The following is a 24,455-nucleotide window of genomic DNA, read 5'->3' on the forward strand; positions in this document are numbered from 1 at the left end:
CCAACCCCTTCCCCAAATCCCAGGCCCTGCCTCCTCCCCCAGGCGCGCTGCTTTTCCCTTCCACCCCCCTCCCTCCCAGACTTTTGCGCGGCAAGCCTGGGAGGGAGGGAGGGAGGGAGGGAGGGGGGAGAAGCGGAGCTCTCAGGTGAGGTGGCAGAGCGGAGGTGAGCTGGGGCAGGGGGGCACGGGGAGGGCTGCCCGCAGCAGGTAACCCGGGGGGGGGGCGCAGGGGAACCGCTCCCCACCCCAGCTCACTTCCACTCCGCCTCTGCCTGCAGCCTTGAGCGCGCAGGCGCGCCGCTCCGCTTCTCGCCCCCTCCCTCCCAGGCTTGCCGCGCAAACAGCTGATTCGAGGCAAGCCTGCGGGGGTGGGGGGTGCAGAGAAGTTGGGTGGCTGCGCGCTCAGGGGAGCAGGCAGAGCCGGAGCGGAGGTGAGCTGGGGTGGGGCAGGGAGCGCGGCGAGTCAAGGGACAGGGAGCGGAGGGTTGGATGGGTCGGGGGTTCTGGGGCGGGCCTGTCAGGGGGCAGGGGTGTGGAGAGGGATTAGGGCAGTCAGGGGACAGGGAGGGTTAGATGGGTTGGGGGGGCAGTCAGGGGACAGGCAGCGGTTGGATAGGCGTGGGAGTCCCTGGGATCTGGTGGGGGCAGGGGTGTGGATAGGAGTCAGAACAGTCAGAGGACAGGTAGGGAGTAGGGTCCTAGGGGGGCAGTTAGGGTGGGGGGGGTCTCAGGAGGGGGCAGTCGGGGACAAGGATAAGGGAGGCTTAGATAGGGGGTGGGGTCCCCGGGGGTGGTTAGGGGCAGGGGTCCCAGGAGGGGACGATCAGGGGACAAGGAGCAGGGGGGGTTGGATGGGTTGGGGGGCAGTAAGGGGGCGGGAAGTGGGAGGGAGTGGCTAGGGGGCGGGGCTACCCCCCGGAGTGTCCTCTTTTTTGAAAGTTCAAATATGGTAACCCTGCTCCTCTCTCCTGCTCCCATGTCTAGCATTAAAATAATCTCTCTCAAACCTAATACAAATCCAGCTGGTCGTTCAGAAACAGCTCCTGCACACATCATACCCACAGAAGTGTAATCTAGTAAGTACTACTGATATTTAGATGCTTTCCCATTGCCTGAGCAGAGAAATATATAGCTGCAAATGCAGCAAGCTATTTTTCCTATACTCCAGACTTTGTACTTTGTCTTTGGAGATGCTGAGGATGGTGTTTCTCTTTCCATTCACTATTATGTGAGTCACAGCAGTAACGTGGCCTTTCATCAGCGTTATGGGGCTGTTGGTAACAAATGGATTCCATATTCTAACCAGTGGATCCAATCCCCCGGTCACTAATGTAAAGAAAATACATTTTAGTTACAAAAGAAGACAATGATGCATCTAACTTCTCCAGCATCCCATGAAGGAAACACTGGAACAATACATCAGAAGATGCGTAGGCCCAAACCTAACCCGTCTCCTTGTTCTAATTCAAAGTAGTTACCACACCTGACACACAGAGGAGAAAACCTAGGACCATGATATGACTAACGAGGGGGTGAAGCACAGATTGGGAAAGTTCAGACCTGTGTCCAAACTGTGTGTGTTCTTCCACAATCTCCACTGGATATTTATTTGAAAATAGTTTTTTTTCCCCTACATGTGCTTAAATCTTAAATAAGGCCAAGCCTTTGTGTCATACTCAGTCTCCTATTTAGAGTCTGAAATATCACAGCATTCTAAAACTGGCTTAGAGGGTGACAGATTCCAACAGAGAAATAGTGTCACATGCTTTAGTCTGGTGGCACCTTAAAGACTAACAGATTTATTTGGACATAAGCTTTCGTGGGTAAAAACCTCACTTCTTCAGATGCATCTGAAGAAGTGAGGTTTTTACCCACGAAAGCTTATGCCCAAATAAATCTGTTAGTCTTTAAGGTGCCACCAGACTCCTTGTTGTTTTTGTAGATACAGACTAACACGGCTACCCCCTGATACTTGATGTTTTAGTCTGCAACACAAGTACAAATAAAGGGAGTTAGATCTCTCTGTGGATGACGACGTAGGGAATTTTTTTTTTTTTTTTTGGCTGATTAATAACTTCAATTAAAAATGTTCTCAGGCCACTAAGAGCAAGAGGCAGAAGAAAATTCTCATAGCCCATGCTCCACTTAACCCCTATTTAGAGGGTTTCAATGGGACTTAAATGGAATACCATACAGGCCGTGTGCTGGCTTTTACATAGGGGTACATTTCACACATACACAGTACAATCAACCTATGGAACTCTTGCCAGGAGATGTAGTGAAGGACAACTATAACAGGGTTCAGAAAAGAACTAGATAAGTTCCTGGAGGATAGGTCCATCAATGGCTATTAGCCAGGGATGGAACCCCATGATCTGAGAGTCCCTGCTCCACCATTATTATGAGGCCACTGCCATTAAAGTAACCAGTTTCTGCTGGTCCCCTACATGGCTGCTTAAGACACGTCTCTCTGTATTTGAACTCGGACTCTTTCTGGACACTTGTCTTTTTATCAAAGCTTTCAACACAGCAACTATAGACGAGTGCAGAGATCAGTGGGGTGAAAAATGGGCTTTGATGATGGCGACTTACCAAGCACGTTCATCTCAGGTGAATAATCAAAGCAGAGAATGCCCTTCTTTAAAGCAATCGTTGATGACCTAAAACAGAGAAAATAAAATGAACAGACTTGTGCAAGAACCGCAGCTGGCCCTTTTAAAATGTATTGCAGATTTGATGGGCAAGGCTGTGGAAAATACATCTGCTTGTGTGAAGGACACTCTATGCTAATTAAACAGGGGAGCTCCAGAATAGGTGGGATCGTCAGAAAAGGAGGAAATACAGACAAGTGTAGAGAAGCAGAAGGAACAGCAAGAGAGCTCTATAAAATTAGCCAAACTTTGTAACCTGCCCTCCAATGGGCTCTAACTGAAGCCCCCAATCCAAAACATCCCCAAACTTTGGAAAAGTTCCCCTCCAAAGGGTGCAGCTCAGACCCATCTCTAAGAAGAAATGGTTAAGGAAGAGAAGGGACCAGGGCTGGCCTTCAACACAAGCAAAGCAAGGGGCTGCTTGGATCTCCACATCCCATACAAGCTCCACAACTTGCTACCCCTACCGGCAGGAGCCCAGGGGAAAAATACTGCAGGTCTTTTCACCCTCTGCGAGAATAGGACAGGAAGGAGAGGCAGGCTCACTTCCCAACTGCTAGGACCTCTTGCATTGGGCTTCTGCATATTGTTAGGGTGACCAAGCAGAAAAGTTGTTGCAAGGAGAGAGGAAGAGCAGGGTAAAGACTCAAGGCGGAGAAGTGCTATGGTGGGGAGAGAAAAAGAGAGAGGAGGATCACAGAGAATGTGCCACTTGGGAAGCCACCTGCTGGCAAAGAGGAAATGCAACAGCATTCAGATAAAGAGAAGAAATGGAACAGCTATAAGGAAGGAGCTGAACACAACCATCCTCTAGTCTAACCCATTCTTATGGGTAGTACAATAGTAATTAGCAGGACAAGGCCCTGGCTGGGACTATCCAGTGATTTATTATCTGAGAGCCGGGGGTCATAACAGAAGAATAACGCCTGTCACGGCAGTGTGCTGCTCTATTATATTTGAGTCCTTGGAGCTCCATCTCAGATGATATTCGGACCCCAGGTGTGACAATTCACCCCACTGACAGCTGTCAATTCCATGGCCTCTGCCAACCCATTTCAAGGTACACAACCCATTGCTAAAAGTGAAAGCAGCCCTAGTTAAAAATAACGAGTTTGTGGGGGGAGAGGGGGAGCACAAGGGTGAAAATCATAAAAATGGGATTGGTGCAGAGCAGAAGGCTCGGCTGCATTAGAGCAGTAACCACAGTAGCTAGCTCACAGGTGGAGATCATTAGAAATGAAGAAATCCGTCTTCACTAGAGAAAAACAACTTGCAAACAATTAGATGACTTCTAAATAGATTCTCTCTTTGACTGTGTCCTTTTTATCCCCTCATCATGAACACTCACACGAGCAAACATTTGCACATACAAATGGTCGCAGAGCACATTCTAAGCCTGCCACGTGACCCAAGGTCCGTTCCATCACTAACCAAGCTACTGTTTGAAAGGAAGCTGAAGTAGCGCTCCTAAGAGTTAGGCCTCCCTGCCAAGGAACCAAAACAATACCATGAAACGTAGTTAACCAGCAGCACAACTTAAATACCAAGTTATGAATACTCAAGGGGTAATGGGTATTTGGCAAGTAACCCGCGAGCTGGAATTTATTCACCCAAAACTTCCATACAAATAGCATAATAAAAATGCTGCAATGATCCAGGCTAAAGCTGCCAAATAAACTGTTCAGTGGGAATTGCTCACACAGCTCTCATCTACATAAAAGAACAAGACCAATAATTCTCTCGTCGCAGGTAAAGGAAAGCCCAATAGCACCACCTGCTGGTAAATTGTCCACACTGCAACCGGGGTCATGAAATTCTGAAATAGCTATTTTAGCATTAATCCGGATTTTCTTGTATTAAGCGAGAAAGACACACACACACACACACACACACACCCCTCTTCAGAAATTACCCAACATACAGATACAGCATGGGACAATGTCTCTGGATTTAAGGATGCACAATCTTCAGAACTGCAGACAAATCCATTAATAAAGCAAGTTTTAGTATTAAATGCAGACAAACCCAATTATGTAGTTCTGCACACACCATCTTTACATTCACAAATCACTGGAATCCATTCCTTTAAACCCATCTGTCACTAGAGGAACATATTTCTACAGTAAGAACCCCATGACCAAACAGAGAGATTGTTAAATTATATGAATTATCAACAGAAGACTTGGCATTACTCTCTCCAGAGGCCCCAAAGATAGCTGAGTTTCAACACCCAGGTGTCAGCAGCATGCGATTGAGATTTTAGACTCGACTCTTGGAGGTGGTACTTAGCATTCACATCTTTTGTTATTCCATGATCATTTGGACAGATTGCAGATGCAGAGGCCTGCAATTTCCAGGCCAACACATAATTCAGCCTTTTCAAGAGCAATAGCCACCGTTGTCAAAGGGATTGATTTCTGAGGAGGGATGAAATAAAGATCTGGACAGGGTGCCGTTCTAGAGCCAAGTGTTGCATGTATTGGGAAAGGGGAGAGAAAATGGTGATTACCAGGAAAATTGCAGAGAGAGTAAAATTGTGGCTCCAACCCGCTATCTGCACGATTTACAATGAGCCAGCTGCTGAAATATGTATTTGGCCCATTGCCAGGATGCTAGCTAACGACAGGGCTTTCTGCTGCACCCCATTAGCTTTCAGGAGGCGATGGACAGCTGCCAGCCCTAATGCACTTTGAAAGCAGAGAAAGGGACAGGGACAGAATACAGAGATGAAAAGGGCTGGGAAAGAAGCAGAAAGGATTGAGGAAGAAAAGAGAGAGGAGGAGGAAAGCAGAAGGGGAGAGAAAGAAGCAGGGAAGGGGATTAAAGGAAAAGGGAGACGAGCTAAGGCTGCAAAGAGAATAATCAGAAGAAGCAGCGAAGGGTAGAGAGAAATGAGGGAGGTGAATGGCAGCTGGGGTACACAGCGGATACAGCTTGTAAACACTAGCAATGTATTCAAGACAACCTCATCTTCCCCTTCCTCAAGCATTTTCACAAACATGGTTTCCACCCTGTACTTGTCCTGCTGGATGTGTATTACTCTAGATCCAATCCCTGAAACATTTTAATTGGAGATAGGCCTGAACTGGAAACACTGGATACAAACTCCCCCCCCCCCCCATCTCAGATGTTAACTCTGGGGTGAGCTGAACTTTGGAGCTGGGCAGCAAAATTCCGATCCATCCAATTTACATTCACCTGCCCATTCCCTCTACAACCCGCTGAGCCTGCCCTATTCCCACCCCCTCCTCCTCACAACACAGGGTCCTACTTGTGCTGCTCCCCACGGGCAGCTCAGCTCTGGCAACACTCGGATTCAGCACCACTGCCTACAAACAAGCACGGCACGCTTGGACCCAGCCGACCAGGAGCAGCAACAGCAGGATGGGCATCCACACCCAGAAAACGGACCAGAAGACCGTTGCTACACTGAAGCCCCATTTCACCTTGCCTTGCCTCTTGAAGACGGGAAGGAGGAAAAAACAGGAAGTCAGACACCACTGCAGCCAGGGCCGGCTCCAGGCACCAGCTTAGCAAACAAGTGCTTGGGGCGGCCACTCCGGAGGGGGGCGGCACATCCAGCTATTTGGCGGCAATTCGACGGAGGGTCCCTCACTCCGTCTCAGAGTGAAGGACCTCCCGCCGAATTGCCGCAAATCGCGGCTTTTGGGCGGGGGGGGGGGGCCCTGGTTGGGGCAGCAAAAACCCTGGAGCCGGCCCTGACTGCAGCTACATTTTGCTTATTTTCTACTTCAGCAAATCTAATAATAATTTCTTTTTAGCTAAAAAGAAAAAAGTCTAAGAGACTTGCATTTGTTTGTTCACTTTTCCTGTGGAGAAAACTTCCCATGCAGCACATGAGGTTTACAGGACATTAAAAAGAAGTCCAACCCAACCAAAATTTTCGATCCAAAAACCCACAATTGCTAAGGAATTTGGGACTTCCCAGCTAGACCTTTGCTCTGTGACAGATGAAACCAAACCCTTCAGCCCATCAGCTCTGGGGACATTTGGGTCTAGGCTAGACTTCTCAGGTCAGGCCCATCTCTATAAAATATAGATGACATAATAGAGCTGGAGCAGTGTCTTCCCATCTTCTCTGAAATTTTCCTCAAGAAACTGTTCCGTGTCCAGCAATTTGCCCACTGCCTAGAGGCCCCAGAAATGACTGTACTTACAGCCTGAAAAGTCTGTTGGAAACTTCATCTATTTACAGGCCACTGAGTAGTGTCAATTATGGGCCCCTTTACCCACTTTCTGTAATTTAGGTTTCCTGAGCCCTCCCTGAAATTTGAGTCCCAACAGGATTTTCCTGGAGGAAACGGAATTTGAAGAGAACTGTAACATTGCCTGCTACCATTGTGTGATGGATAATTTACAGAACAGACAAAGAGACCTGTCTTACTGGGGTTTACCCATGATATGTAGTGGAAGTGAAGTAAGCACCATGGCTCTCTTATCAGCTGCTGAGCAGGAGGCAACAAGATTGAGCTGAGGAATGAATTTTATCTGGTGGCACCAGTCCCCATGGAGAGCCTGGAAGAGAGAGGAAAGACTTTGCTTAATGATACTGCAGGTCATAAACAAGAGCACAGGGAGTTCATTCTTCGTCAGTGGGGGCTCAGCAGTGCCACTCCCATTCCGACATGCCGGGGTTCATGTACAGTTTGAAGACGACAGAAAAACGCCAGCGAAAAACAGAGTGAAATGTGAAGCTGAGGAACAATAAACACAGGAAAAGTGGGACAAGGAGCAGAGGCAGCAGAAAGTGGGAGAAGAGAAACATTAGGGTGACACACAGCAGAACCCCGAAAAGGGAAAGGGCCTGGTATTTGATTGGATGAGTGCAGTTTTAAGTTAAGAGGAGATGGGTCATTATGCACATCAAGAAACGTGAAGAGGGTCATGACTTGGACATGGGGATTGAGAGGGTTCAGACCAAAGGGATTCTTATAGACAAGCCTCTTCTGGGATCCAGGGAGCAGTGGGGCTTTGAATGTGCATTAGCCATTGTAGCGAGGGCACGTGGTCTCCCCCTCTGATTGATGGGGAGAGACCCACGACCGCCCCTTGGTGGGCAGAACCGGGACACCCGCGGCCACCCCACCGGAAGCAGAGGGGCGGGATAGGAACCGGAACTATAAAAGTCCGGCCCTCCAGCTCAGTTGGGGCAGAGCTGCCAGAGGAACAGGACGTCTCCCCCCGCTGCTGGAGCCCGGCTGCCATACTGCCAGACACCGGGGACACTGAGGAGCTGTTGGGGCTGCCACTAGCTGTCTACCCCCACGAGGCGAACGATGACCCCAGAACCCAGGTACTCCCGGACTGGGAGCGTAGGAAGGAGCCAGGGAAGCTGTATAGTGTTCGGCTGTGTGACTCACTGCAAGCTGGTCAGCGTGTTGTGGACAGATTTACCCGCTGACCCAGTGGCGGACCACTCCATCGCGGTTAGGGCCCTGGGCTGGGATGCAGTGGAGTGGGTGGTCCTGAGTCCCTCTACCCCCTGCCACTCCACCGTCAGGGGTGGCAGCCTCCCCACCTTTAGGCCAAGAGGCCTGCATTGGTCTGACACCCACCCGAGCTAGGACACCAGATGGTTTTGCTGACTCTCCCATCAGAGACCTAATCTTTCCTTAGATTGCTGAGTTGCTCTGCCTGACAGCAGGCCAAAGCCCTTCCACTGATTACAACCCTGTCCTGATTGAAGGTGCCAGGCCTAGAGATGTGCCACTACCACACCCAACTGCGGGCCAGACCCATTAACTATGTGCTGCCCCGCTCTGGCTGAATGTCAGGGCTACCAGACCCAACTGCTACCTGGCCTGAAAGCCAGGGCCTATTAACTGTTGGCTAATTCCCCCCCCCCCCGAACAGAGCCGCTCTAGGAGCATTACAGCGACTGACGGGGAGAGACCCACGACCCCCCTACTGCCATCCAGAATGGTCTGAATTGGCTGCTTGCTGAGCTGCAAGATCGTGAATGGCTGGCTGATGGAACGATACAAAACGACCCACGTGTAAGTCATTTTGGTTTGCAGAGCCTGCCTTCAGGGTGTGTAAACAGCGCAGCCCCTCGTGGCACTCCGCAGCCCATACTCCACCCCGCCGGTGAGTCGACACAGGGAGCGGCAGCAGGTCCCAGACCCCAGCTCTACAGATTCAGACCCACAAAACTTGCATTTACAGCACTAAGAATAGCTGTGTAAGAGTTCAGGCTCGGAAGCCCACCCCCTTCCTTAGGCTAAAGAGTCTGAGCTCCAGCCCAAGCGGCAACATTTATACAGCCATTTTTAATGCTATAGGGAAAACCTGGCAAGCCGGACTCTGTAGACCTGGGCTCTGAGACTCACCACTGTGAGCTGCTGCTCAGTGCAGGCACACTCTGAAAGGCCACAGTTCTTGGTCTACGAGCATCAGCAGTAAAGTTCACTTTTCCTTTTTATGTAAGAAGATGGAAGGAATGAGAGCAATGGGCATCCCACAGACCTATTATTAATAATATTTGTATTATGGCAGCACCCAGAAACCCCACTGTGCCAGGTGCTGCACACACACAGGTAGAGGAGGCCTCTGCCCCAAAGAGCTTACAGATTAAGAAGGCGAACAACATACAGAGGCTGTGGGAAAGAGACAATTCTGATAGACATTGTACATAATTGCTTCTGAGTTTTTTAGTTTGTAATTTAATAAATATCAACTTTCCCCAACTTTCTTCAGGATAGGGGAGCAACAGGAATCTAAATAGGAGTGGGGTTTGTGCCAAAATGTATCTTTAGACAGAGAAACTCACCGGCACTCGGAAATTTCTGTATAGGCTGGCCTTTCCTTTCAGGAGAAGATGCACTGGGATTCTGGCTAAGACACCTGAGGGAGAAAAGCCATATATTAATCCTGACCCAACACTTGCCACATTCCTGAAAAGAAGTTGTTTTAATTGTGCTGAAGTGCACCTAAGGCAATCATAGTAGCCTAACCCCCCTGCGTGACCTAGGCTATACAGTACACAGGATACAGGATAGCTAGTCACCAGGGACATTCATTAACGCCTGGAAGGATTACGTGATCTTTTCATACATCCACCTTAAATGTCGAGACACAAGCATGGCACTAAAAGGTTTAAAGTGTTAGCTACAATCGAGGCTTAGGAGAAATATTAGCAAATGCATTCAAACAGGATATGAGATAAAAGATGAGGATTTGGATCCAGGTCGCATTTTATCCAACCCCTCAAAGTTCACAGATGTTCAGAGAAATGGTTCCAATTTGGCCCCATTTGTGTTTCAAACAAAGATGGACAAAAAAGAAAAAAGTTACTTATGTTACTGTAACTGGCCCTCTGAGATGTGTCATCTATGTACATTCCGCTCTTGGAGCGCATATGCCCACGTGCTTGAGACCAGTCTTTTGGCCAGCAGCATTCACTGGGACCACATGTGCCTAAGTGTCCTCATGCTCCCTTACCAAAGACGTAAGGGTGGAGCAGGCCCAACTGCCCCTCAGTTCCTTCCCCACTGCAGGATCCAGGTGTAAATGGCCTCCGTGGTAGTGGGGAAGGAGGCTGGGTCATGGAAGTATGGCAAGAGACCACCCTGGCTTAACCAGGAAATCTTCAATGATCTAAAAATCAAAAAAGAGTCCAACAAAAAGTGGAAACTGAGTCAAATTACAAAGGATGAATATAAACAAATAACACAAGTACGTAGGGACAAAATTAGAAAGGCCAAGGCATAAAATGAGATCAAACTAGCTAGAGACATAAAAGGTAAAAAGAAAACATTCTATAAATACTTTAGAAGCAAGAGGAAGACCAAGGACAGGGTAGGCCTGTTACTCAATGCGGGGGGGAAATAACAGAAAATGTGAAAATGGCAGAGGTGCTTAATGACTTTTGTTTCGGTTTTCACCGAGAAGGTTGGTGGTGATTGGGTGTCTAACATCGTGAATACCAGTGAAAATGAGGTAGGATCAGAAGAAGCTAAAATAGGGAAAGAACAAGTTAAAAATTACTTAGACAAATTAGATGTCTTCAACTCCTAGAATACTATTACTATGAAATGCATCCTAGAATACTCAAGGAGCCGACTGATGAGATATCTGAGCCATTAGCAATTATCTTTGAAAAGTCATGGAAGACAGGAGACATTCCAGAAGACTGGAAAAGGGCAAATATAGTGCCCATCTATAAAAAGAGAAATTAGGACAACCTGGGGAATTACAGACCAGTCAGCTTAACCTCTGTACCCAGAAAGATAATGGAGTAAATAATTAAGCAATCAATTTGCAAACATCTAGAAGAGAATAAGGTGATAAGTAACAGTATGGATTTGTCAAAAACAAATACTGTAGTGTCAAACCAACCTGATAGCTTTCTTTGACAGGGTAACAAGCCTTGTGGATGGGGAGAAGCAGTAGATGTGGTATAGCTTGACTTTAGTAAAGCTTCTGATACTGTCTCACATGACCTTCTCATAGACAAACTAGGGAAATGCAACCTAGATGGAGCTACTATAAGGTGGGTGCAAAACTGGTTGGAAAACCATTCCCAGAGAGTAATTAGTTGTTCACAGTCATGCTGGAAGGGCATAACTAGTGGGATCCCACCAGGGATCAGTTCTAGGTCCGGTTCTGTTCAATATCTTCATCAGTGATTTAGATAATGGCATAGAGAGTACACTTATAAAGTTTGCAGATGATACCAAGCTGGGAGGGGTTGCAAGTGCTTTGGAGGATAGGATTAAAATTCAAAATGATCTGGACAAACTGGAGAAATGGTCCGAAGTAAATAGGATGAAATTCAATACAAAATGGGAAATGACTGCCTAGGAAGTAGTATTGTGGAAAGGGATCTGGGGGTTATAGTGAACCACAAGCTAAATATGAGTCAACAGTGTAATGCTGTTGCAAAAAAAAAAAAAAAAAAAAAAAGAGAACATAATTCTGGGATGTATTAGCAGGAGTATTGTAAGCAAGACACGAAAAGTAATTCTTCCACTCTACTCTGTGCTGATTAGGCCTCAACTGGAGTATGGTGTCCAGTTCTGGGCACCACATTTCAGGAAGGATGTGAACAAATTGGTGAGAATCCGGAGAAGAGCGACAAAAATGATTAAAGGTCTAGAAAACATGACCCATGAGGGAAGATTGAAAACATTGGGTTTGTTTAGTCTGGAAAAGAGAAGATTGAGAGGGGACATGATAACAGTTTAAGTACATAAAAGGTTGTCATGAGGAGGAGGAAGAAAAATTATTTTTCTTAACCTGAGAGGATAGGACAGAAAGCAATGGGCTTAAATTGCAGCAAGGGAGGTTTAGGTTGGATATTCGGGAAAATTTCCTGTCAGGGTAGTTAAGCACTGGAATAAATTGCCTAGGGAGGTTGTGGAATCTTCATCACTGGAAATTTTTAAGAGCAGGTTGGACAAACACCTGTCAGGGATGGTCTAGATAATACTTAGTCCTGCCATGGGTGCAGGGGACTGGACTAGATGACCTCTCAAGGTCCCGTCCAGTCCTATGATTGTATGATCTTAACAGTAATCATTCACAATTACCTAGAGATTAGAAAAAGTGGTGCATCAGGACAGACACCGAGGAACAGGGATGATTCTGGTTTTGCAAAACCTGCAACAGAGTTCGTTTTTTCAAAACCAAAACCAAGGTGCTTTGGATCTAGCCCTGCTTAGGGAATCAGGATGGTTAAGGAGCAAGTAGAGACCTGAGGGCCAGGACTCCTGGATTCTACCCCAACTCTGTGAGACTTTGGACGAGTCGTGGAGAGTGCCATTTTCAGAGGGGCGAAGCACCTGGCAGCTCTCTGAAGTCAATAAAATCTCAAAGTCAGTCTCATAATACCACTGTGTTTGTAAAATGGGTAACACTTGCTCTTCCTCCAGGAAGGGCAATTCAGATAAATGCTCAGTCCTCGCTCATCTCTCCAGTAATACCAGACAGGAGAACATGTGATTGCCCAAGCATAGCTATAAAGTATCTGTACCTGGCTTAGTTATATAGTGACGGACGTTGAAGATCCCATTTGCTAGAACGTCCAGCGAGGTGAAGATCAGAATGTTTCCTTTCACATCGCCAACACAAAATACTCCTTTGTACCCATCTGTCCTGACTCAGGGAGAAAGGGAAGAACACAGATCAGACCCCATGTACATTGCCATTTCAGGCAAGTATTAAACTAGAATGCTGGGGGGGCGAGGGGGGTCACAAATAGATAACCCAGTTTTCAAACAGGGCCAGCTTAACTGAACATGTGTGTTCCGATTGGCTCACAGACACATGTAGTAAACACCCATCTTACGCACCTAAGTGCCAAAATGAGCATTCATAGGCAGGATCTGGAGAGCCTATTTGAGAACTCATCTTCGGAAAGTGAACATCTAAATACCAGAGCCGTGCACTGGGCACAAGACAGATGTAGGAAGGAGGGCCTATCGTCTCTCTGGAAGCAGCTTTTTTAAGATTGTCTGAAATTTTTTTTTCTAGGTAGTATCTGAAAGCTGAAATGTTGCTCTATTATACACAGCTGCAATTCAGATACAACAGTATTTATTTATTATAAGCATGAATTTGAATTAATAAAACTGACCATCCCAAACTCAGCCCCCTTGACAAAATTTTAAGGATACATATCCTAAAACAGACTCCAGCAATTATCCAGTGATAACACTACACCCAGGCAACCTAAATATGGGGAAGAGGGAGGAGGATTCAATAGATTTTCCACTTGGCCATGTTTTTTGGTAGACTCCAATGTTCACTGAAGTCCCATGAGCAACTAAAAGAAAAACATTCAAGAATAATTCTCTGTCCATGATATTCACTGTCCCCTTGACATACATGACAGCACAAGCAGTATACCAGAGACAGTGACATTGAGATAAAAGACATGGAGTCCTCTGGGAGTTCTTGGAGGGACATAGAAGTGTCACGCCTACTGGAGGAGCTACACAAAACATATGCCCCTTGCAAAACACATTCTTGTTTTTAAAAAGATTCATGAGAAGTTGAAGAAGGTGTGTGTAAAAAACAAAAGAATAGGGTTGAACATCCCTAAACTCCTGTCACTACACTATTTAGTAAGAAAATAGAAAAGGAGAGAGTCTCACTATGTAAAGTAAGAGAATGTAGGTGACAAATCTGTGGCATCTCACAACTTGCCATTGTCTCTACACTCAGAGCTTCACAGCAGCAGCAGATCTAGAACTCAGATCTCTTCTACTCCAAAGAGCACAGATCCATGGCCTTTAAGTGTTAGCCAGTACAGGGGCTGTGCTTCAGTAAGCAATTCTCTCTCCATCCGGTAGAGGGTATCTGTGCACATGAACATCCCCCAGTTCATTACAATATAGTGTAACTCATTTCTCAAGTACCCTGCACAGCAGAGGAGCCGTGGGTCTGTGATACGAGTATCTAGGTATTTTAAAATTGATAACAGCCTCTTTGGAGAAGCAGGTAACCTACCAGTAATCCAAGGCCGTAACACAGCTGTCAAGCTCAATGAGGGAGAAGAGCCTGTCACATTTGTTGCCACTGATATCAAAGAATTCTGTGCAACAGAAAAAAGAGAAATCCCATGAATCTCAAAATTAGCATCAACATCTTGATGTTTGGTGTTCATGCAAAGATAGACCTTTTGAACCTGTCACATGCATGTGTGTTTATTTAGACATTCTGCCATGCAAACATGCCTGTTGCTGAACAGGTATTCAACTGACCGACACTACTACATCCATACATAGCAGGACCTCATGCTGACTTCAGTCAATGGCAAGGCTTCCATTAACATCAGTGGTGCAGGATAGGATCCAGATCTTCACAATGGGGAATGATTTGTCTCTATTTACCAATAATCTGATCAGTAGATGCTATCGCCAACAGGTTGATATTAGACAGACACACCATGTCAGTGACCCACATCTGCTGACTGGGCCGTCGTCCAGACTGGTCAAGCTACACAGAAGAGGAAACATACATTGAAAATCAAGTAACCCCAAAGTAGTTGCAAATCCCACTCAAAGCTCACGTAATAAAGCACTACTGTGCATCAGGCTTAAGCAGGATGTAAGCAATGCATAGGCCTTGGGCTCGCTGTCTGACCTGAGGAGAATTTCCCCTTAAGTTAGCAGCAGCTCTGGTATTTTCCACCCTGAATGAGAGCTCCAGACCAGCACTTATTTTTAAATAGGAAGAGTTTTACTGCTGAAATGATAGAAAGATGAGCTGAGACCAGGTGCTTCTGTTTAAAGAGATTCTCCAGGGAAATTAGTGAGCAATATCCCTTCCATGAGAAACAGTACATTTTCCCCTTATACGCCCTCAATATTAGGTTTGTTGAGAGTGCTGGCAATCCAGAAGAGAAGGCTTTGACCCCACCTTCAGTGCTAGCCGTGTCCAGCGTAGCACAGCACTGCCTCCCCACTGACTAAAGTGATTTGGTGATTTAGAAATACTTCATACGATGGGCAAAACTCTCCCCTCCGAGCCACGCTGTGGGTCTCTCATCTGCAGTGGGGGGGGGGCTCTGTGATGCACCCACACTTGTGGAATCGCCACTCATGGCAATGGGATGTCACCCATGCAGAATGAGCACTACATACGCAAAGGAGACATCGGCACTGTGAATACAAGCTCCATGAGGGCATGGGTTGAGACTCCCAGGGAGGCCACATCGACCTCATTTCTAGATGGCTAAATGGGAGGGTGTCATGGTCTGGGAAAGGTTGAGAGCCCTGCATTATGTGGATTAGAGAGAGAATCTAGCCCTTCATTTCCATCAGGTTCATGAGCCACGTACCTGGACAGTGCGAAGCAGTTTGAACGCGTCACTCCAGTAGAGTAAGATTCCATCCCTGCTGACCGTCAGGAATCGCCCTGACAGATTCCAACCACTACTTTTCTTGGCCTTTTCATCCCTGTCCATTGCCCGGCCCTGGCTTGGGAAAAACTGCACCTTGATGATTTCCTGGCCTTGGATCCTGAGCAAGGGAAAGGAGTGAGATAGGAGAAATAGAGCAGAATGGTCAGGAAGCAGAAGGGTAAGGTAGGCCTGTAAGAGGGCAGGAATGGAGCAGGTGGGAACACAAGGACTGAAAGCACTTAGCAGAAATTAGAAACTCAGGTCCCCGAGCTCAGGAGCTTTTGATGCAAGTTAAGTCAGTCTCAGCCTCACCCAGGGAGAGAGACACAAGGCGAAGTGGTGGGAGTGGGAAGGAGATTTTCACACTATAAGGTTATAAGGTTGCTGGTGTTCACGCTGTGATGTCTCCAACCCCTTAGCACAAAGATACATTACAGCACATACAGAGAAGAAAATACCTGTCGGAGGGACTGGCATGTGTGGAAATAAGTTGAAACCCGGACACATCACGTGGGATGTTTTTTTCAAGCTGGCCACAAACTGTTAGTTCAGATGGGCCGAGCCTTTGCGTGCAGCTTGAAAACCCCTGTATTAGACAGGACGGACTAGACGATCATAGGTTTAAGATCAGAAGAGACACTATGACTGAAGTATTTACAGTGCACCCATTTCTGAGAGGCCTGGACACCAAAAGACCACCTGTCCCTTTATTTAACACCCTAGAAACTGAAGTCAGCCCAGAGTCTCCATGGCTCTGGGGCATGCTTCCCCAGAATTTGCTAGCCTTCAGTTCATGCTGCAAAGCTCATCTATTCCCAGGCTCTATCCAGGTAGGAAGGAAAGGGGATGCATTGGCTGGGGGGAGAGTTTTGGCTGGGCTGGAGAGGATTTGAGTTCAAACAAAATTGAGTCAGAAGCAAGCGTGCAAGAGAAGTTAGCCATATTTCACCACACTCGCTCTCAGTTATTCATCATAGCACCAACCCCAAGTGGTATCACACTGGCAGGCCTGAGAAAGAAGCAACTCCTCACTTTTAAGTGACCCCCAGAGAAGGGAGCGTTGTCGTTTCTCATGTTCAGGTTTGTTGCTGTGACAGCAATAAGCTAATGCGTCCCTAGTTATACTCACAATATCCTACTGAGACTGATTCAATACTGACGGGAATTCATCTCAAGCAGCCATTCCACCTAGGCTATAATCTTTAATAGAGGTTGTTCCTTAAATGATTAGAGGCTAGTTTATTAAGCCAATTTCATATGGGAAGATGCGCATGTTTGCCATTTGCTGTTAAATACCGGATTTTAAAAAAGACATTTTTCGCAGCTAGGATGTCACAAGAACACTAAACTGGAACACAAATACATGCAGCTTTAATGTGGATCACTCCTCCTCAGACAGGAATGGCTAAGAGCTTACACTGGAATGATTTTCATGGGTGTCTGAAATAGCAGAGGAGATTTGCTTTTCAGCATGTCATCCTTTCCTCTGTACTCTCGCAATATATAGTTCAGATATTCTTCCTGTGAGAGAGAACAATTTCATCAGCACCGTATAAAAAGGAGAGCAGAATTAATTATCTCAAGTTCTGTGGTGCTGACAGATACAGCAAGAACTATGGCAAAGATAACAGGAATAGCAGGAAACACTGCCTTCCCCCAACATTAAACCAAGGTAAATAAAAATCAGGAAATTTTTGCAACTGCTACACAACCACCATTCTCTTTGATTAGAGCACAATATTACCCAGCCCACGGAGCCATCACAATCCGTGTCAATTTTCATAAATATGATATCAATATCTTCTTCAGTAATATTGTCCATTATCTTCTTCATTGCCTTGCGGAACTCCTTAATATCCAGCCCTGGGAGAATAAGCACAGTATATTCAGCCCTAAACTTTTCCAGATAATTATGTCTATTGAAAAAATAGACTGCACAGAGCACATCAAAATAGCAATTAAGCATCAAAAGCAATCTCCCAAAAAACACAATGGGGGCAGATTTTTCGATAATTTGTGCATACAAAAAAACGCACGCAATTGGGTATCTAATTTGCTCACACTTACACAGTTGCAATAAATTGTAACACATCGCTGTGTACAAATGCTTATAAATTAGCTGTTTACATATGCAATTTCCCAATCTGCATGCACATCTGCAGTAGTTGTGCACACTGGTAAGCACCTAATAAGTGCAGAACTTCTTTGAAAGTCTGGTCCTAGGCAAACAGATTTTTGAACAGGGGCCCCTAACTAAGATTTTCCTAGAGTGCCTAAACCTGAGTCAGAACTTGGAGCAATGCGAGGCTTAACTTATGCTCATAAAGAAATCAAGATTTTCAGCTGGAAGATGCTATGGAAGTATTAGTGTCATTATTACAATATGTGATTTTACCCTGTTTAAACCAAACCTAATTAGAGAGTGGTAAATTTGTTCTCTTGGCTTCCTGAATATTAAGTTTGACTTCTGTACCACAGAACTATGGGACACAAACCTACATCTAACAGCTGAGGAAGAGGAAATCTGTGTCTGCTTCACCATACAGAAACCCAAAGCTAATCACAAAGAATGGGTGATATAGACTCGCTGTGAGAGGTAAGCTGGAGACCTCTTCAGTGGAAAAAAGCAGGTCCAAAGTAACTGATGAAGCTTGAAGGGACTAATTCTGGTGGATGCTGTTGTGTAGACTGCATGCTTCCTAACAGCAACAGAGATAGCTATGAAACTAAAAAAAGTGACCAAAAGAGCAGTTATCTAGAAACTGAAATGCTTTGGGAAATGCTGCATCATCACCTCCACCCTTGTCTAAGTCCGCTTCCCGGAATGATCGCTCCAATTTTTGCAAATGCTCATAATTGATCTGGTCCTCAACTTGCTGTGCACGGGAGGTATCAGTGGATTCTGGGAACCTCAGTATTTGTTTGGGAGATGAGCAGCTCGAGACAGATTTGCTCAGAAGTCCAGTGAGCTGAAACAACAGTTCGGATCAAGAACAGCATGTGCAGAGCTTTTATTATACCCAAGAGAGCCCTCTTTACTCATGTCTTACATAAATGGGGCAAGAGCAGGAAGACAGTAAACATCTTATAAGCAGTAACCTTATGAGAGCATATACAGATAAGCAGAGAAATGGCCCCTGCCCAGAAGACCTTAGAAACTGAAGGTCCAGTTCTGGAAACTCATGGTCATGGAAGTAGTCCTCACTATTGATAGTAGCCCCACAGACTTCAACAGGGGTAAATCCATGACAGTGCAGAAACTCCACACAAGGTCTTATGCACCACAACTCTCACTTAAGCCCCATTTCATTACTACAATATCATTAATTTTAAATCACTTAAGAAATACAGGACCCAATTTATAGCTGCCACCAAGCAATTACTTTACATAGAGGGCTTCGTTGGCTGGGGTACAGCTGGCATAGCTAGCTCTCTGCCATCCTCGGCAGGAGACCCTGGCACAAGGGGCATGGCAAAGGCAATCCCAGAAACAAGCAGGCATGGCTAAGCGCTGTCGATTCCCAGTTGCTACACTGGCCCATTTGTCACAGCCAAGCTGGGTGCAAATCAGCCCAGCACTCAGGCTGTTTCAATCTGTGCTGCAAGCTGAATAGGCCCCTCGCTGGTCCAGGAGAGGAAAGGCGCAAAATGAGCATCAAGCCAACATTCCCTGCACCCGCTCAGCAACGGCACAGAGTTTAGCCCCAAAGCCAAGATGAACTGGGCACATTGGGGTTTAAAAGCAGGAAACACTGTGGTAAGTTTCAACTTTAAAACAAAATATTTTCCTTCCCCATCTGATACCTTAAGGTAAAGGTATAACCATTAAAGCTTGCTTTAAAAAAAATTTAAAACATGACTAGCAGTTCTTAAAGTCATTTAAATCTGAGGGAAAAAAATATAGCTGGATGCAGATATTAAAGGGGTCACCGAATACTACACTTGAGAGAAGCAAGGGGGGGAGGAGATATAGCTCAGTGGTTTGAGCATTGGCCTGCTAAACCCAGGGTTGTGAGTTCAATCCTTGAGGGGGCCATTTAGGGATCTGGGGCAAAAATCTGTCTGGGATTGGCCCTGCTTTGAGCAGGGGGTTGGACTAGATGACCTCCTGAGGTCCCTTCCAGCCCTGATATTGTATGATTTAACCTTCCAAAATATTGATGTGTACAGTTAAGAAAATAAGATCACCACATCAATCCTGGTCCATTTGCATTTTAGGAACATCTGATAACAGCCCTTTTCCATATAACATTGTGTCCATCAATACCATTACTGCTCATTTACCTTTTGCCCCATTTGATACTGTTTAAGGCTTCCTTCATCTTCAGAATCGTTGTCTACCCTGAAATTTTAAACAGATAAAATGTAGCTGTATTTGCTTTGGGGGTGGGAGAGAGATTGTAATCATTAATAAGGCTGCAAGTCTTTCAACCCTTAAAATGGCTATTCAGGTATTAATATTTGTATTAAAGTAATTCCAGTATAAATTAGTGTAACCTGAAGTAGGAAACGACACTCTCGATACTGCTTTAGGTACTACGATGTCAGTAGCTCTTACTGTGGAGCTATGTAATCCTGAACTCACATCCTGGTAGCTATGGAAGGGTTTGATCATAAGAGGTGCTAAGCACCTTGAACTGAAGTCATTTAAGGCCTGATTTTCAGACATATGCAGAAAGTCCAGCTAAAGTCAATGGGAGCTGCATGTGCAGGCCCTTATTGTTTTACAAGTTTGATTTAACCCTTACAATGCCCAAGAAGGTAGAGACATTTTTATTCCCATTTTACAGATGGGGAAATTAGGAGAGAATTTCAATGCACTTACACACTAACTCACTACATCATCCTAGCAAGGAGGAAGGCTGGATTAAGAGAAGGGGTTACTATACTGGAGGGTGACTCAGAGAAGCAGCAATAAATTAACTAGGTATTGTGAAAAGCAAAGTTCCTTGGGTGTCCTGTCTTTCATCACTCACCATGCCACAGAGGGATGAACACTGATCCTATGAGTCTCTGAGCCCATCAAAGAGCTGCTCAGTTTCTCAGAAGTAGACATTCTCCCTGTTCCTGCTGTGTATCCACTGGGGACTTCTAGCCCAAGGCCATCAACAGACTCAACTATGATGTCACCTTTGGATTTGTGACTTCATCCACAGAACTTCAGGCAGACTGCTTTCCCCAGTCTCTGTTGGAAGGGGTTCTCTTCCTTAGAAAGACTGGATGGAGATCTCCATGCCAAGAAGCCACCGAGCAGCCCATTTCTATCCCTCTCCCTCAAAGCAGCTGGATGGGGAGAGGGAATTCCTCTTCAATTGCTCCATAAGGAGCACACACATGCGCACGTATGCACCAGAGATGACTTGAGGCAGGGGCTCTACAAAGGATCCATAGAACACAAGAGAGGAACATGGCAGAGGCCATTTCCAGGGATTTCCTTTTCCTGCTCTTTTCAAGGGCTGCTAGGAGAGCAGTCTCTGCAACGGATCCAGAGTCAGGACTCCCATTGGTCTTTGTCATTAAACCCGCCCCTCACCTCCCAGTGGCGGGATGATTGAGAGAAAACCAAGCTGAAATGAGGTTTGTATTTAGATTTGTTGAGATGATCTCATCTCAATTGTTCCTCCATTTTAGGCCAACCTGCTGCTTGTTTATTTGATATAAAATATTGAATCATGAAGTTGAGGTTATATTGAGATTTATGTTAATATAATCCCACTTTATTTAAAGCTTCCTGGATAACTGTTCTTGTAGCTCCCATTAGAACAGCAGTAGATTCACAGAGATCCTGGAAGATTAAGAGGCAACCAGTTTATGAAGCTACTTTGCAAAAGGACATCACTCCTCCGGGGCCTTGCTGAAATTTCTTGCAGACCTCAGAAAAGCACCCTCAGTTCCTGTTTTCTACATTTCCTGACAGGTCAGACACAGATTTTTAAAAGGCTGCTGTCTGAAAGCTAGCCAAGCTTACTAAATGACTGAGAAAAAATTGCTTTAAAGAGACAAGCATGTCTTCTGACAAACACCAGTGTCTTCCAGATCACGTCACGATGGCCTGCAGGCAAAGAATGGGTTTGTGCCAATATTTTACTTCTATACCATGTAGAAATATGGTGGCTGCTTCAACCTTAAACAAAGGGGTTTTCCCTTCACCTTAGTAATATCAGGAAGGTCAAATTTAGCTTTGTACCTGTTTGGGTTGAAGCCTCTCTCAGACAACACCGACTTGTGCCTTGGAAGTTCTTAGCCTCTAGATAAAGATTCAACACCCACATCCTTTTCACAAATAATTTTTTTCTTCCAACTATTAATTCAGCTATTTGAGTGAAGTAGGGGTATCCAAAATGAGTTTTAAACCTCCCATTCCCTTGTCTAATATGAAAGCTATAGGTTTTACCCGGGGTCTCTCCAATTTTTGGTAGGTATTGCTATTGAGGACATCACACATATCCCACTCTCCAGCTCCAACCACCAAATACCAAGGTCTTCACCCATCCCAACTGGAGAATATACTGTTCAACATATTCATACATGATCTGGGAAAGGAGGTAAAGAGTAAGGTGGCAAAGTTTACAGATGATACAAAACTACTATCTTGAGTAGCTGCTGACTGCAAAGAGTTACAAAGGGATCTCATGAAACTGGGTGACTTGGCAACAAAACGGCAGATGAAATTCAAAGTTGATAGGTGCAGAGAACATACATTGGAAAACAATCTCAACTATACATATAAAATGATGGGGTCTAAATTAGCTGTTACCACTCAAGAAAGATTTTGGAGTCATTGTGGCTAGTTCTCTGAAAACATCCACTCACTGTGGAGCGGCCGTCAAAAAGGCAAGCAGAAAGTTGGGCATTATTAAGAAAGGGATAGATAAGAAGACATATCTTATTGCCTCTATATAAATCCATGATACACCTACATCTTGAATACTGTCTGCAGATATATTGGAATTGGAAAAGGTTCAGAAAAGGGCAACAAAAATGATTAGAGGTATGGAATCTCTCCATATGAGGAGAGATTAATAAGACTGGGACTTTTCAGCTTGGAAAAGAGACTGCAAAGGGGGGATATGATTGAGGTCTAATAAAATCATGACTGGTGTGGAGAAAGTAAATAAGTGTTATTTACTCATTCTCATAACACAAGAACTAGGGGTCACCAAATGAAATTAATAAGCAGCAGGTTTAAAACAAACAAAAGGAAGTATTTCTTCACACAACGCAGTCAACCTGTGGAACTCTTTGCCAGAGGATATTGTGAAGGCCAAGACTATAACAGGGTTCAAAAAAAGAACTGAAATTCATGGAGGATAGGTCCATCAATGGCTATTAGCCAGGATGGGCAGGGATAGTGTCCATAACCTCTGTTTGCCAGAAGCTGGGACTGGATGACAGGGGATGGATCACTCTATTGAATGTCCATGTTTTGTTCATTCCCTGTGAAGCATCTGGCACTGGCCCCTGTCAGAAGACAGGATAATGGGCTACATGGACCATTGGGCATACTGGGTCAGACCATTCTTAGGAATGAACCCCTAAAGCCAACTGGTCTGTGTACGTGTTTTATCCTAAGTTTTCAACACACACTAGGAAGAAAAACTGCCCAGCTGTGAGACCAAAGGGCTAACAAGTCAATAGAACAGTAGGATCACCAGATGACCACTAACATCAAGCTTCCTCCTCTCAGGGCAGGAAGATCACCAAGGTTCACCATTGAGAATCAGGAAATGAAGCCCATAAAAAGAAAGTGAGGATGTCAGGGGGACAAAGTATGCCCTGAACCCATCCAATAACAGCACAAAGGCTTTTCATAGGAATATGCCACCATGGTAAAGGAAGCAGAGAACTTTCTATTCGGTCATCACAGCTGGCAGAAACTACCCCCATCTAATAAAAGAAGTGGCTGCGGAATCCAATCATAGGCCCCCAAGCACCAGTCCTAACTCCCATCCCAAAGAACTCCCATCCTAACTTCACAGGAATTGTTAATGAGCAAGAGGTGTTGCTAGACCACCACCTTTCATAAAGCTCTTCCACCATAACACAGGGAGAACAAGACACAGACACTGCACTAATCCTGAGAAGAATCCTATAACCAGGGAAGGGAGAAAAGCAGTAGAATGCATACAGGCCATTAGGGATCCTCCACCAACACATAATTTATCTGGATAAGAGCTCAGGTTTTTAAGTCCTTTCGAATCTTCATATGTCAAAACCCAAAGATGATCTGCAAAGGGAAAAATTAAGTTATCTTTCAAAGATGGAACTCTGAGAATAATCTTTGAATCAATTACACCACCCAACTTGTAAGAAAAAGCAGCAAGGGAGAAGGGAAAAAAAAAAACCCTCAGCCATGATTTTATACCTGGCAATTCTAAGCTGAAAGCATCACATCTAAGCTATGCTGCTCTGGAACCCACATCACAGTTTGTTTAGGTCTCTGACATTTAAGACTTCAGTTTGCTCCTAGTTACATACAAACTGCTGCCATCTTTTGTAACAATACAATGAAGCTGCTCTGGAAAAAGTCAAGCAATTTCCAAGAGGGACCGGCACCCTCTTTTAACGGAAATGCAGTAGAAATTTATCTTACAATGACTAGGTGGGCTGCTGTCACCCTCTGCTCCGTATCACAAGACTATAATCCACATGGCAGGCATCTGTTTAAGAGCCCTATTCTGCCAGAGTAGATGTATTGCAGACCATGCGTGGGCAGTATTAGAAGACTTCAGTACTTACACATTATGTCTTCAGTGCTGTAGAAGCAATCTGACTACAGTTTAAGGGTTTCCTGCACAACGGGCTAAGGTTCTTTTCTTAATTGCACAAGTGTAGATGAGCTGTTTACACTAATGATGGGAACAGCTGCATAATTTTCATTACTAAGCTCAGAAATTCACAGGTCATTGCATAGTGCCATTTTTCTTTAGAATTAT

At 45.3% G+C, this 24,455-nt stretch overlaps 1 protein-coding gene across 1 annotated transcript in view; it reads right to left on the reverse strand.

The window, feature by feature from the left end:
• Positions 1-20,575, reverse strand: part of EFCAB8 (EF-hand calcium binding domain 8) — a 38,073-nt gene extending 17,498 nt beyond the window's left edge. Inside the window, exons 1-13 of the mRNA XM_065414767.1 lie at positions 20,496-20,575; positions 19,804-19,861; positions 18,314-18,488; positions 17,264-17,382; positions 16,937-17,040; positions 15,457-15,637; positions 14,507-14,612; positions 14,124-14,208; positions 12,646-12,767; positions 9,442-9,515; positions 7,057-7,187; positions 2,593-2,660; positions 1,178-1,326 (exon numbers count right to left, since the gene is read on the reverse strand). Of these exons, the coding sequence (XP_065270839.1) occupies positions 1,178-1,326; positions 2,593-2,660; positions 7,057-7,187; positions 9,442-9,515; positions 12,646-12,767; positions 14,124-14,208; positions 14,507-14,612; positions 15,457-15,637; positions 16,937-17,040; positions 17,264-17,382; positions 18,314-18,488; positions 19,804-19,861; positions 20,496-20,575 (1,452 nt within the window). The remainder of the gene's footprint in view (positions 1-1,177; positions 1,327-2,592; positions 2,661-7,056; positions 7,188-9,441; positions 9,516-12,645; positions 12,768-14,123; positions 14,209-14,506; positions 14,613-15,456; positions 15,638-16,936; positions 17,041-17,263; positions 17,383-18,313; positions 18,489-19,803; positions 19,862-20,495) is intronic.
• Positions 20,576-24,455: the final 3,880 nt, after the last annotated feature.

This window comes from Emys orbicularis, chromosome 12 (assembly GCF_028017835.1).
Source record: "Emys orbicularis isolate rEmyOrb1 chromosome 12, rEmyOrb1.hap1, whole genome shotgun sequence".
NCBI classification, from domain to species: Eukaryota; Metazoa; Chordata; order Testudines; family Emydidae; genus Emys; species Emys orbicularis.